This window comes from Morone saxatilis, unplaced genomic scaffold (assembly GCF_004916995.1).
Source record: "Morone saxatilis isolate NCDOM2014 unplaced genomic scaffold, NCSU_SB_2.0 Contig18, whole genome shotgun sequence".
Lineage (NCBI taxonomy): Eukaryota > Metazoa > Chordata > Actinopteri > Moronidae > Morone > Morone saxatilis.
The window spans coordinates 4477687-4490547 of record NW_023339740.1 but is presented as its reverse complement, the minus strand read 5'-3'; the positions used below and the strand labels follow the sequence as shown (position 1 = coordinate 4490547).

Below are 12861 nucleotides of genomic sequence, written 5' to 3'. Positions count from 1 at the left end.
TTTGGAGCCACAGTGTTTTCCTTCCTTTAGCCGACTTTTAGTTTCCAAAACTTGACCAGTCATTAAGCATACAAAGTGAGGTGCTTTTGGTATAGTTATATGAGTAGTCGTGGAAGACAATCAGAATTTTGTCATGTCAATTATAACGGTGTGATGTTCTTATTTTATTAGTAAAGTCTTGATATATGGGATTTCCACACACAAACAGATACAAATCCTTTACTTTTTCATTTTCAGATCTACAATAGAATTATATTATACACTGAGGGTTATCTTCATGAATATGAGATGAAATTCAGCTACTCAATGTCAAAACTTGACTGAAATCTGATTTTGATCCCCCAACAGCAAATCCTATTGTTTATTTTTGTAGACAGTTCATTTATTTTAGTAAATAAAAGTTCAAGTAAATGTGTTCAAATGTATCAATGATGACTGTTAGCACAAGTGTATTTATAAGCTTCTTTTTTCATTTTTAAATAATTCCCCTGAATTACAAAACAGAACAAGTGAAGTTTATTGGAGAATCCTTGGGGTGGCTGAGGCTCAGGAGGCAGAGCAGGTCGCTCACTAATGGGAAGGTTGGCGGTTCGATCATCCGGCTCCTCCTGCTGCATGTCGAAGTGTTCTTGAGCAAGATTCTGAATTTCCAAATTGTTCAAGGTGTATGAATGTGTATGAATGAATTACTTTCTGTTTGTGATGGCCTTTGGGATGTATGTGAATGGATGAATTGTGGCATGTATAGTGTTAACTGCATTGAGTGGATGGAACACTAGAAAGGCCGTATACAAGTACAGTCCATTTACCGTTTGTTGGAGAAATCAGACCTTGAGCGCTTACACTTACAAAAAAATCACGTGAAAATAAATGTTTATTTACTTCACATTGATTTGTCATGTTTAATTCATTATTGCCAATTATTCATGTTAAACTCTGTGACATGTAACAACAGGAGACTATCAGAGAACACTTCTCAGCATCCTAAGTACAAACTGAAACACGTCAGCAGTGCTTTGACCCGCCTCCACAACAGCACTTCCTGAGGAGCCACCCGGCCTGTCTCTGTACGTTAACACGCTCTCTGTCTTGTCTCTGATTGACCCCGCTAAGTGAGCGGGTTACTATCCCCTCGTTTACAGTGGCAGTAGGTAACAAGGCATTATACAAGATAGAAATCAATCAAATTATGCTCAAGAGCCCAGTGTGTGGTTGTGTAACCAACCTTGGTTGTCCATAATCTGTCACAAATGATGACAGAGGAGGGTAATAAGGGAGCATATTCCCACCATCAATGTCCCAGTGAGTCCCTGGAGGCAGTAAGACACCAGGCAGTACACACACCACAAGGAGAGGAGGTCCTGTTAGAAAATAAATAATAAAGGAAATAAATGTTCATAGTATGTTTCAAGGTTGCAGAGATAGAGGAGGAAACATTTCTGACTGTGGAAGTATTTCCCTGTAGATCCTTCCTGAGCCTTTTGTTTTCTCCTCACACCATTTGGAGTAACTGTCTCACCCCGAAAACCATTGCAAAACAGCCCTGACACTTTCTCTTTTCTGTTTGTTTCTTATCCTTTCTTAACCATTTTTTAGCTCTTCTGTTTCCCTCCCGCACTTGTTTTACAAGGTGTAGCTTTAGAAACAAGGCAGACAGAGTAGACACAGACCCTTGAATAACTCCTGTGTGTTATTACGACGTTTTTACTGCACCGCCATCGCTCACCATTTAGCCCCAGCAATAGAGAACCAGGGCTCTCAGACACACTTTCCATTGTGTATGTGACAAAACCTACCAGCTGATAGCATTCTGGCCTGATATCAGAAAACGAGTAGATAAATCACATTGGGAGCGTATGGTGGTCTGTGTGTGTGTGTGTGTGTGTGTGTGTGTATTGGGGAGTGGTAAGAGGGGGCCAATACAATGAAGGTATCGAATTCACTCTGGATGAAGACTGCACTGCCGGCACTTTCTACATGAATCTATGCCTGTCCGGGGATCATTTGCCATGGTTAATTTAGCCAGTGTGCTCAGAGTGGCAATTCCAACCAAGTAATCACAGCACCCCCAAGAGGGAGACAGGTGCTGTACACTCAGAGAACAAAGCCTTCTCCCTCTCATCTCGCCTCTCTCATGTCCCTCCGTCGTACTCCTCCGCTGCTCACACACAAGTGCAGATAGGGGACGCTTGCCTTATTCCCTTGTGATGCCATTGTAATGCACTGCAGGCTTGAAAAGAGAGTGGCGACGAGTGGAAGAAGTGCTCACCGCTGTTTACTGTTTTCCTAGCGGTGCGTTTTGGGAATTTCAGGCCAATAGGGAGGGAGTTCCAGGCTGAAGGCTGAGTTGGCAGTGACACATGGAGGCTTCTCAGGCTGCAGGAGAGACACGTTTCCGAGTCCCCACAGAGACGAGCTAAGGCCGAGACTAATACCAGTTATTGTAGCCGTGCGCCCTAGTTTGCTGTGTGCTCTCTGTCCCATATATCCTTCTATTAACTGAGTCTGACATATCCATAAGGATGATGGAAGGGCTTGGCTTTTTGCAAAGCCATTTCCTGTGCCGAATTATAATGCCAGGAAAAGTGGGAGCTGAACAGTGTGTTTGAACTAACATGCACGGATGTGAATGTGTGTTTCAGAGCCGACCATCATAACCACCCTGCCGTCCACCTTGGACGTCACTGTGGGGGAGAGTGTGGTCCTGCCCTGTCAAGTGAGCCACGACCCGTCTCTGGAGCTCAAATTCACCTGGTTCTTCAACGAGCAGCTCATCCACTTCGGGAGCCACGGTGGATTTTTTGAAAAAGTGGGAGGCGTAAGTCCATAATCCCTCAAGGTCTCTCAAAACTTGTGAGGCTGATTCAGGCCTCTGATTTTTAAACAGGCTGTCATGTTGTGAGAGCTAGAAAGACAGGTTTCCCATTTACACACAATTGAGGATGCGCATGCACCAGTGGATTAGAAATCAAGTTGCCACAATGTCATGATAGCTTATACAGTATGTGGACATTTTCAATATTTAGAAATAAAGCAACTTACTGAAAACCAATAAAAAATACTTAAAAGGTACATTTGTATGTGGCACTCATCCTCACATTTCTACAACTTTTGATGACTTTTGGTACAGATCTGCCTAGCTACCATGACACTTTGAACTCCAAAGAGAAACAGTGGCTAGGAGTAGTGATAACAATTACAGAGACTTAAAAGACCTCGCACAAGTAATGTTAGCATACAAAAAAGAAGTAAATCTCTATGCTCTTAAAAAGGCTTCCTTGTTGGTAACCTTGTAAGAACTTCCTACACTACACTTGATTTATGCCAGATAGATATGTGAATACCTGCAGTGTATACAGGCAAGCTTCACTCAACTAAAACAGTGTCAGTACAGGATTTAGTATGTGTATTAATAACTAGATACATTTTCATCTTGTCCCACAGAAACAATAAACTAATGCAGTAACGCAAAAGTTACTTACCCTAGAAATTCATTACTTTTATATTATTTTATATTATACTATAATATTAATAATAAAATACATTTTTAGTAACTTGTCCAAAGCATTTTCCATCTATAGCCAGCAGTCTGCAACACTATCTGAAGCGTCACACTGAAAACATAAAAGCCTTAAAACAGGAGTTTCTTCCTAACCAGTTCCTGTTCAAAACTATTATCCACCTCATTAATATCCAGGGCTCTGACCAGATCACTACATGCACACTGTTCATTTTCTCCCTCTGTGCTAACAGCTTGTCCTCTCGGGATACTGAGCATTCTCAATGCGTTACTTTTACACCTCATGTTAATCGCCCCATAAGTTTTCAGTCTTTCCCGATGATGTCAAAAACACCATGTCTTTCACACAATGAATAATTAAGAAATATACCTTATTATGGTGTGCTGAAGAATGCTAATTTTATTAGTGCAACTGCGCCACTCTGCCACACAAAAGACATTGATTTATTTTCCAACGCCTTCAGAGATTTCATCGAATAAAGGTCAAGAGGTGACTCTGAAGATTCATTGGTACATCAATATTATACTCCTTCTTTTAGCATGGTCATAATAAATTCAGCCGCAGTGCAGAGGGAATGTTTGTATCAAGTGTATTATTTATGGCCAGAAAATTGCTGCCTGTGGTTTATTTTAAAATGAAATTTACATACACACCCTGCAAACAGTCTCACTCAGCCACTGTATACTTTAAAAGGTTTGCAGCTCACATCTCAGCTTGTGATACCCAGGCATATATTTCATTAAAAAATAAAAAAATAAAAACTTTAGGAGTAAAGAAAAAAATGCAGCACTGGGGTGTCTTTCCTGTTTCTTCTATGATTTAGGTGCTTCTTGTACCATTATTTCCAGACCCCTCTCCCTAATAAATTGCTGTGCATCTCCACTTACATTGATTAATCTACCAGCCACTCCAAAGAATTCTTACTATTACGGAACCTGCTCTGTTGTACTCTGATGAAATGATAATGTAGGCGTAGGAAATGCAATTAGAGGTGGCATAAAAGGCTCCCTTAAAGAACTAAGTATTTAGACTAGCCATTAGGCTGCTTCTTAGAACTGAAAATGTTCTGTAATACAATCAAAATCAAGCTATTTAAACAAGTACATTTCTGCAATTATAGCAAGAGGAACAGACAGAGGTAGGTAGAGTATGGAAGAAAAAGCTGCATGAGGAATAATGGATTTATTTTTTAAAGATACACATACATGAAAATGAGCTTTCTGATAAGCTGGTTTTGCTCCCATGTGGCTTGAAAGTCAGTATTGTTCTTGAATTACAATGTGTGTGTGTGTGTGTGTGTGTGTGTGTTTGTCTGTGCACGGTTTGAATGACAGCAGCATTCGGCAGGAGACATTATGATTCGAAACATCCAGCTGAGGCATGCGGGGAAGTACACGTGCGCCGTACAAACGAAGGTGGACAGCATTTCCATTGCTGTTGACTTGGTTGTCAGAGGTAAGCCACAAACAATGAGCGTCCATTCTACCGTTGCTTTCGCTGAGAAAGAACTTGCTTCTTTTCAAAATGACTACCGGCCTGGCCACGTCCCTCGGCTCACTGTCAGTGTTTAAGGTTGTCATTCATCTACTGCTGAAAAGGGAAGGAGTTTGTTAGTAATTAATGTTTACTGTGCTTCAGTGAGGAAGAAATAAAGAGATAGAATGAAAAGGGTAGCAAATAGAAATTTCTCTCCTCAAGGTTTGAAGGAAATTTGCTGTCTAATTAGACCAAATAGCTCCCAAAGGTTTCACAGTGAACTGACTTCGCTACAGTAGCCGCAGGTGCTAAAACCAAAGCCACTCTCTTTACCATCTTTCCATCTCTTACTGATTTAAATTTCCTCCCTCCTCTGCCTCTGTCTCTCTATCTTTCTCTGCTCTTCCTGCCTGGCTATGCCATCTATCAGGTCCCCCGGGGCCCCCCACCAGCATCCATGTAGAAGAAATCACTGATACCACAGCCTCTCTGTCCTGGAGGCCTGGTCCTGATAATCACAGTCCAATTACGGCATACACCATCCAGGCCAGGACACCATTTTCCCTCGGGTGGCAGGCTGTCACCACAGGTAAGCTCTCTCCAACCAGCCGTGGCTTCCTCCAATCACACGGAGGGTCTCTTCATTCTCCCTCGCCTGTGAGAATATTGGAGGTGCAATTTTTACACCCAGCACCAAATGGTACGCAATTGTAGCATGACCATTGACCGCTATTTTATCTGACTCCTGGGAATCCGGAAACATAGATCTCATCCTGATGATGAAGCCTGTTGCCAAGGCTGTAATTTGATAGTGTAGTTAAGTGATGACACCGGTGTAATTTTTCCCCACATCCTCTTTAATGGGGCCCTTAACATTCACGCATGATAGGTATAATGTGCATTTATCCCATACTGTATACCTTGTTCTATTGATATTTTTGTGAATTAAGGACACTTTGATCTAAGATAGTTTTACTGGCCTCATTGATTTACCACATCAGGATCATATATTTGAAACAGGACTACATTATGACCTTGCAGGTAGACATAATTCTATTTCAACAGAAGAAACAGATTTTTTGTCATTTTTATGTGAAATCATCTCTTTTTATTTCTATATTTTGTGCACTACAGGGATTTTGATGCTTTGCTATGATTCCAGGAACATATCGTGCCCTATCACGTCTCACTGAAGCTAAATAAATATCACCAAATTAGCAAGTTAATAGTTTATGTCTTTACATGTGATTCTTCTGAATTGTTTTCTTGTTTTTTAAGTTTGTCTGTGCATTACAGTGTGTGTCCTTGTGAGGGATTACACCTGTCCTATGTACCTGTGGTGGGGTCCTACCAGGCCTGTCAGCCTGGAGGACAGTCTGCTACTGATGCTAAGCTGACACACACACACACAGGAAACACACACACAACGTTTCACAATACTGAAGTGGGCACTGTGTGTTTTATGCCAGTTCCTGAGGTGGTGGGGGGCCACCGGCTGACAGCTACAGTAATAGACCTGAGCCCTTGGGTGGAGTATGAGTTCCGAGTCCTGGCAAGCAACACCATTGGGACTGGCGAGCCCAGCAAGCCATCTAAACAAGCAAGGACAAAGGGGACCTGTATGTACTGCATGAGCAAAAAGAAATGTCCTTATGCCTCTGTGTCATGTTTGTTTGTTCTTCCCTTTGAAGACATATTACTTAATTTCTTTAAAGGAATAGGAATAAAGGGTGGATTCAGGCATGAAGGAACATTTTCTTGCGAAATTCAGATGGAAAGTTAGATACTACTCATGTCTGTCCGTTAAATCTGGAGGTACGGCCAGCAGAAGCTTAGCTTAGCTTAGCATAAAGACTGGAAATGGGGAAACAGCTAGCCTGACCAAAGGTTACAAAATCCCCTAGCAACAGCACTTCTAAAGCTCAATAGTTATATTTCTGGGATTTTTCAATCCCTACAAAACCAAAGCATAAAATGGTGGTGAAGTATTTCTAAATTGAACCGGAAGCTGAGAGCTGGATCCACCAAGGTTACATCCTTTCTGTGTCTTGTTCCTTTGTTGTGTTTTGGTATATAAAAAGCACAACAGGTTGGCCACGTCTGCAAACACGACTCAGCTGTAACAATTTTGCTGATATCCTACGGGTTTTCTCAATGTTGAAGTTCAAATATGTCAAGACATTACTCTGTCTGCTGTTTGGGAGTAGCAACATGGAAAATGATTACATGTGCCTTCTTGCCGTCATGTGAAGTCAACAGGGCTAAGCTGATCTGTCTTCTTCCTCCAGCTCCGAAGGTCACACCAGCTAATGTGAGTGGAGGCGGTGGCAGTCGCTCGGAATTAGTCATCACATGGGAGGTAAGCAAGCTTACTCAGGAGCCCCTCACCCATGGAGAAGGGAGCCAGACGTCATTATTCTCCGTGGATCTGGGCCTCTGTTTCATTAATAACAGCTGAACAGCTTAATGTATGGCATTTCATTTTTAAGAACAGAAAGGCAATAACTGCTGCTGTCACCCTAGGGGAGAGAAAAATGCTTTTGAGGTTTCAATAAGATAATTAGACTCAATGGTTCCTTCGAAGTCCCAACTTTGTTTCAGATTGTTTTCCCTTTATTTCTTTCTGTCTTTCTTTTCTTTTCCTTCTTTCATACAAAGCCTCTGCATATCAATCCAGCTCCAAAAGCTTATATTTATTCAGGCTGTTTAAAATCATCAGCCCCCACTGTGAAACGTTTCACAGAACCAGTGTTGATGTTTCAGTATGCAAGAGTTTAATTAAAGTCGAACTTCTGCTTAACAAAGCCGCTATTTTGCCTCAGTCCTGAATATTCCTGAGGCATTTTGACATAAAAGCAGGGATGGAGTGTTTTTTCATTTTAACTTGTGCTTACCATTTTAGTGTCTTACCTGTAGTGGAACTAAAGTGTAACTTTTGTCCTGAGGGTGACTGTTAGTAGTTTAAAAGGCCTTGGGATTATTAACCCCCTTGCAATCTACCAATTCCTCTGTTTAGTGTTCAGATCTTGGCACTAGAGAAAGAGGTTAGTTTAGTTTATTTGCATATGTTACAAAACACAGTAAAGAATAATAAAGTAGGAAAAATATAGAAATAAAAAAATATATAATAAACAGTACAACATACAGTGGGGGGAAAAAATAAAAAAATGAATTATGTTCTAGAAAGCAAATCCTGCTTATATATACACAATACATAATACATGTAAAAAAATGTATTTACCATGGATTTATAAATATAAATAAATAAACTATGTATTTTATTCACAATACCAATTGATTTTGTGTGTGAACTAAATGAATATGATTTATTTACTTGTGTTTTTGGCAGTAAAAATTCAATTAGATTATTAACTTAATTTAAAGAAATGTTTGTTTAATTTAAACTATGTAGAGGTGTGAAAAATTGTTTTAATGAAAGAAACAAACTAGTGTCATCAACATAGCTGTTGTGATCAAGTCAATAGTATAAATGAGTAACAAAAGGGGGCCCATAATTGACCCATGTGGGACACCACCAGTAATTCACACCATATAAGTCCAACCATTGCATTTACAAATTGTTTTCAAGTAGCAATATAATTGAGTAGCCATCTGTAAATTACTCTATTGAGGTAGTAATAAAATAACTTTGTGATCCACAAAATCCCCCCAAAAATATATTTTGATCGACTGTATGGAAGGCTTTTGATAAATACAAAAACACACTCAAAGATTACTAATTCTAAAAAGTCAGGGGCTCACCAAAGTCAGTGCATTTTTTATTACATTCCCATGAATATCCATACTGGCCCTGAGTTTAGATATCTAGACCACAGACAGAGTATACATAGGACCTGCCTGTAGCAGGGCTAAAACAGAAAGAAGAAATGAAGTGCTTTTTATGTGAGAATACATCTATAACTGTACGAGAGTGAAGAGGGTGGGTTTATCCACTAGAATGAAGTCTGCAGCTATAAATGTATGAGGCATGTTATCAGTCTGGACAACAGCTGCTGGTATGGTATCATGCTGAGTGCACTGTACTGTGTAATGGATGTGTCCATACTTCTTGTGTGTGCTGCATGTTATATTTGAAGCAAAGTATTAACTAAAAAATTGAAAGCCATGTCCTTCGTCTTGGTTTTAGTCTTTAGTTTTCAAAATGTATTCTAAGTTTATTTTATATACAAAAAAAGTGCTTAAACATTTTTTTTTCCTGCAGCCTGTTCCAGAGGAGCTGCAGAATGGACCAGGATTTGGCTACGTTGTGGCATTTCGACCCCACGGTGCCACAGGATGGATGCAGGCTGCCGTGCCATCTGCTGAAACATCGAAATACGTCTTTAAAGACGAAAGCATCCAGCCCTTCTCGCCTTTCCATGTGAAGGTCGGGGTCTACAACAATGAGGGGGAAGGGCCGTTTGGGTCTGTCACCACTATCTACTCTGCTGAGGAAGGTGCGTATAATCTCTAATGTCATATGCAACATGTTATGGAGTAGCTGTACTTGCACAGCCACTATTAATGCATAAGTACATGGCTAGATCCATTCAGGGTTTAAACAGCAGCAGTAATTACAGCCAGTGTTCTTCTATCAGCACTTGCAGACGTCTTTCCCATACTTCCCTCCCTCTGTTGTTTGGATAAAAGAAACATCTTTGAAACAGTTTTGATGTTCCCACTCTGAGGGGTCATCAAAGCTCAGTGTTACTTCTAAAATCATTCAAACTCTTTATACATTAACTCCAGAGCCTGGCCGAGCGCCCACCAGGGTCCGTGCCAAGAGCCTCTCTGCGTCTGAGATTGAAGTTTCATGGAAAGCTCTGCCCTGGAATGCCAGCAAGAAAAGAGTGCTGGGCTATGAGGTGAGCTACACTGAAATATCTTGTTTTATATGTGCTTTCAGTGGATGCAAATACACAATAACAATACACACAAGCACATGACAACTAATGCTGTTGAATCTTGTTTTCTTCTATTATTGATGAGTGTTTCAGGCTCATGCACCTTGGGCACAGGAGATAATAGCTTACTGCATGCATAATGGTCCAGCCTAGTCCCATGCTTGTGGGTTTAGTTGTGTTTCTCTTGTTGTTTACCTAAGTACTGTAACCACCCTGATTAGCGTACTGATGCAATACTCTAAGGGATAGAACGTTTAGCTTCTAATCCACACAACAAAACTGTTTCAGACACTGGCTTTGCGCTCAGTTAGTTCTTGTCATTTTAATTCTGCTCATTATTGAAATCCAAGATGTGAACAAAGACGCTGTTTTCATCCACAGATTGCATAAAGTGCCAAAATTATAAATTGTTGACCACTCAAAGTCAACAGAGGAGCAGGGCCTGAGCAAACCATTCCTGTGAGGAAAGACAAATTATATTTGTGCTGTCAAGCGTGCCAGCTATTTCAGACCTGACAAGCAGGGTGACAAAGAAAATCTGTTATCAGTAGAAGTTGATGGCAGGGTTTTTTTGAGGATTCTTTTTCTTCTTCTTTGTTTTCCTTTTTTTCTCTCCTTTTGCATATTCTTTACCACATAACTTAAACCATGACACATGTCTGATAAGCACAATCAAGGCACGTAGTTCACAGTGAGCAAAAGGTGCATGAGCTACATTAAGTGACATGTTGCTAAAGCTTGTTTTCAGACCAGTTCACATCTTCCATCCAGTTGAGTTCACATCTCCCTGTTTCCAGTTTGCACTTCATTGACAGGGTGTAACAGAAAGCTTTTAAGGTGTCTGTCGTGTTTTCTGCGTTCACGTCTGTGGTTCTGCCCCGTTGCTTTTCAGCTGAGGTACTGGAGTAGAAGTGAAAAGGAAGACACGGCCAGTGTGCAAAGGACTGTAGGAAATCAAACGTCTACTATTATCCGCGGTGTGAAAGGCAGTACCACATATTACATCTCAGTGAGGGCGTATAACACTGCTGGAACGGGGCCTCCCAGCGCCGCTGTCAACGTCACCACCAAAAAGCCACGTAAGTGTTCGATCTAATTATAACTACCCTGCCACTGGTCTGCTTTTGTTTGAGGTCAATAATGTGTTTTTCCTCCTCTCAGCACCCAGTCAGCCACCGGTGAAAGTGATGTGGAACACATCAAACTCCAAGATTATATTGAACTGGGAGCAGGTCAAAGCCCTGGAGAATGAGTCAGAGGTCACTGGTTACAAAGTAAGCACCCAGTCGCTTGGTTTTATCAGAAAATTGTGTTTGTTGCCATGGCCTCCATTCCTGACTCTTGACTTGACTCGCCCCATTCGTCTCAGGTGCTGTACAAGAAGAATCGGCACAGCCGCCCCAACGTCATGGAAACCAACACCACCTCTGTGGAGCTCGCCCTGCCCACTGATGAGGATTATATCATCCAGATAAAGCCATTTGGAGAGGGAGGGGAAGGCAGCAGTAGCAGGCAGATCACCATCCCAAGGATACCAGGTCAGTGGAGAGCTAGTTAGTGCCTCCCTCGTGGAGCTGAATAATCCACTCCCCTGCTGCTGTCTTGCCAGAACAGATTAGCTATCATCATCTCCAAAGGAACAGAGAGAGTGGGAAAATAATGTGCTACATGAGACATTATGTAATTATGGCCTCTACGTGAAACTATAATGGAAGCGTTGCATCAAAGTTGAGCAATTTATTTAGAATACTTTCAATGTCTCAAATAATTGCTCAAGTAATAACTCTCAAGCATTTTTGGAAATGAATGTTTTCAGCTGAAAATTACAAAAGCAAGCTGGAGAAGCTGCCGATTAAAGGAATAAAATGCCAAAGTCTGTGTGGGGTTTCTTTTTTCCAGAGCTCTAACATTTTCATTCTTTTCAATACCTTTTCAGGCCCCAACGCAGTCGGCTCAGCATCCAAGGTCTCCACTCTATCAGCCCTCAGCACAATAGCTCTGTCTTTCACAGCGCGGACATCTTTATGACAAACAGCTCCCAGCAGATCTCCCATCTGATGTGCCGACAGCGCTACGGCGGAACGCAAACACAGCCCACTCTGGTGTAACTAGATCCATTCATTTAGATATTAGAGGCAGAAGGAAGATGCTGACGAAAAAAAAAAAAAATACGCCATTGAGATGACAGGGAAGGAGTCCCCTTCAGCACCCAGGCAAAGTAAAGGAGATTGACCGATGTCGTGACTATGTTGTTACCAAAGCAGCTTTCATAAGAAAAAGAATAAAGAGAAAAAAGTCTTATATGCATCTTTTTGTATGACATGTTGAGCTTTTATAGATTTTTTTTTTCTTAATCAATCTGAAGTCGGTCTGGGCTTACTGGGGCGAGAGCAATTAAGTGCATGGCAAACAACATCATCAAATTTTCCAGTCTGGAGGTTAAGAATGTGATTTGACAGCACACCTTTTGTCTTCTAAAGTAAGATAATACGTGTAACTTTGGTTCTAACAAACCAGGGTCAGTTGTTTCTTTTTTCTTCAAGTGAATGAACTATTAACTGTTATCTGTCACATCTCTGCATTTCTGTTTCTGCAATCTCTCACTCAAAGGACTGCACGGACATGTTGGGTGTTTGTCATTCTTGGTCACCTTACCAAGTACTGTATGTGAAGAGGGGATTAGCATTTAAAATCATCTGTCTCCAGACAGTATGCTAACATTACAATAAGCAAACTGGACAAATTAGCCAGTTAAAGTCAATTCACAAAGGATTTCACTAGTGAGGTGGACTTGTTTTGATATGTCATGAAGTTTGCATAAAATGCAGAATTAAAAACAATATTAACTTTTAGTTAATGCTAACCGGCACAAATTACGTAAAGGATTGGTTAGGACCTTTTGTCAAGTCTGTCTTCATGCAATGCTCACATACCATATGTACGCTGGTTATGAGCTGTTG

General features: G+C 41.0%; 1 protein-coding gene across 1 annotated transcript in view; it reads left to right on the top strand.

Moving 5' to 3' along the window:
* The window catches only part of cntn4 (contactin 4), a 54131-nt gene extending 41932 nt beyond the window's left edge, over nucleotides 1-12199 (top strand). Inside the window, exons 8-18 of the mRNA XM_035662042.1 lie at nucleotides 2643-2818; nucleotides 4859-4976; nucleotides 5428-5586; nucleotides 6467-6616; nucleotides 7286-7356; nucleotides 9220-9454; nucleotides 9747-9862; nucleotides 10794-10980; nucleotides 11063-11175; nucleotides 11271-11439; nucleotides 11838-12199. Of these exons, the coding sequence (XP_035517935.1) occupies nucleotides 2643-2818; nucleotides 4859-4976; nucleotides 5428-5586; nucleotides 6467-6616; nucleotides 7286-7356; nucleotides 9220-9454; nucleotides 9747-9862; nucleotides 10794-10980; nucleotides 11063-11175; nucleotides 11271-11439; nucleotides 11838-11929 (1586 nt within the window). The 3' untranslated portion in view covers nucleotides 11930-12199. The remainder of the gene's footprint in view (nucleotides 1-2642; nucleotides 2819-4858; nucleotides 4977-5427; nucleotides 5587-6466; nucleotides 6617-7285; nucleotides 7357-9219; nucleotides 9455-9746; nucleotides 9863-10793; nucleotides 10981-11062; nucleotides 11176-11270; nucleotides 11440-11837) is intronic.
* The last annotated feature ends 662 nt before the right edge of the window (nucleotides 12200-12861 follow it).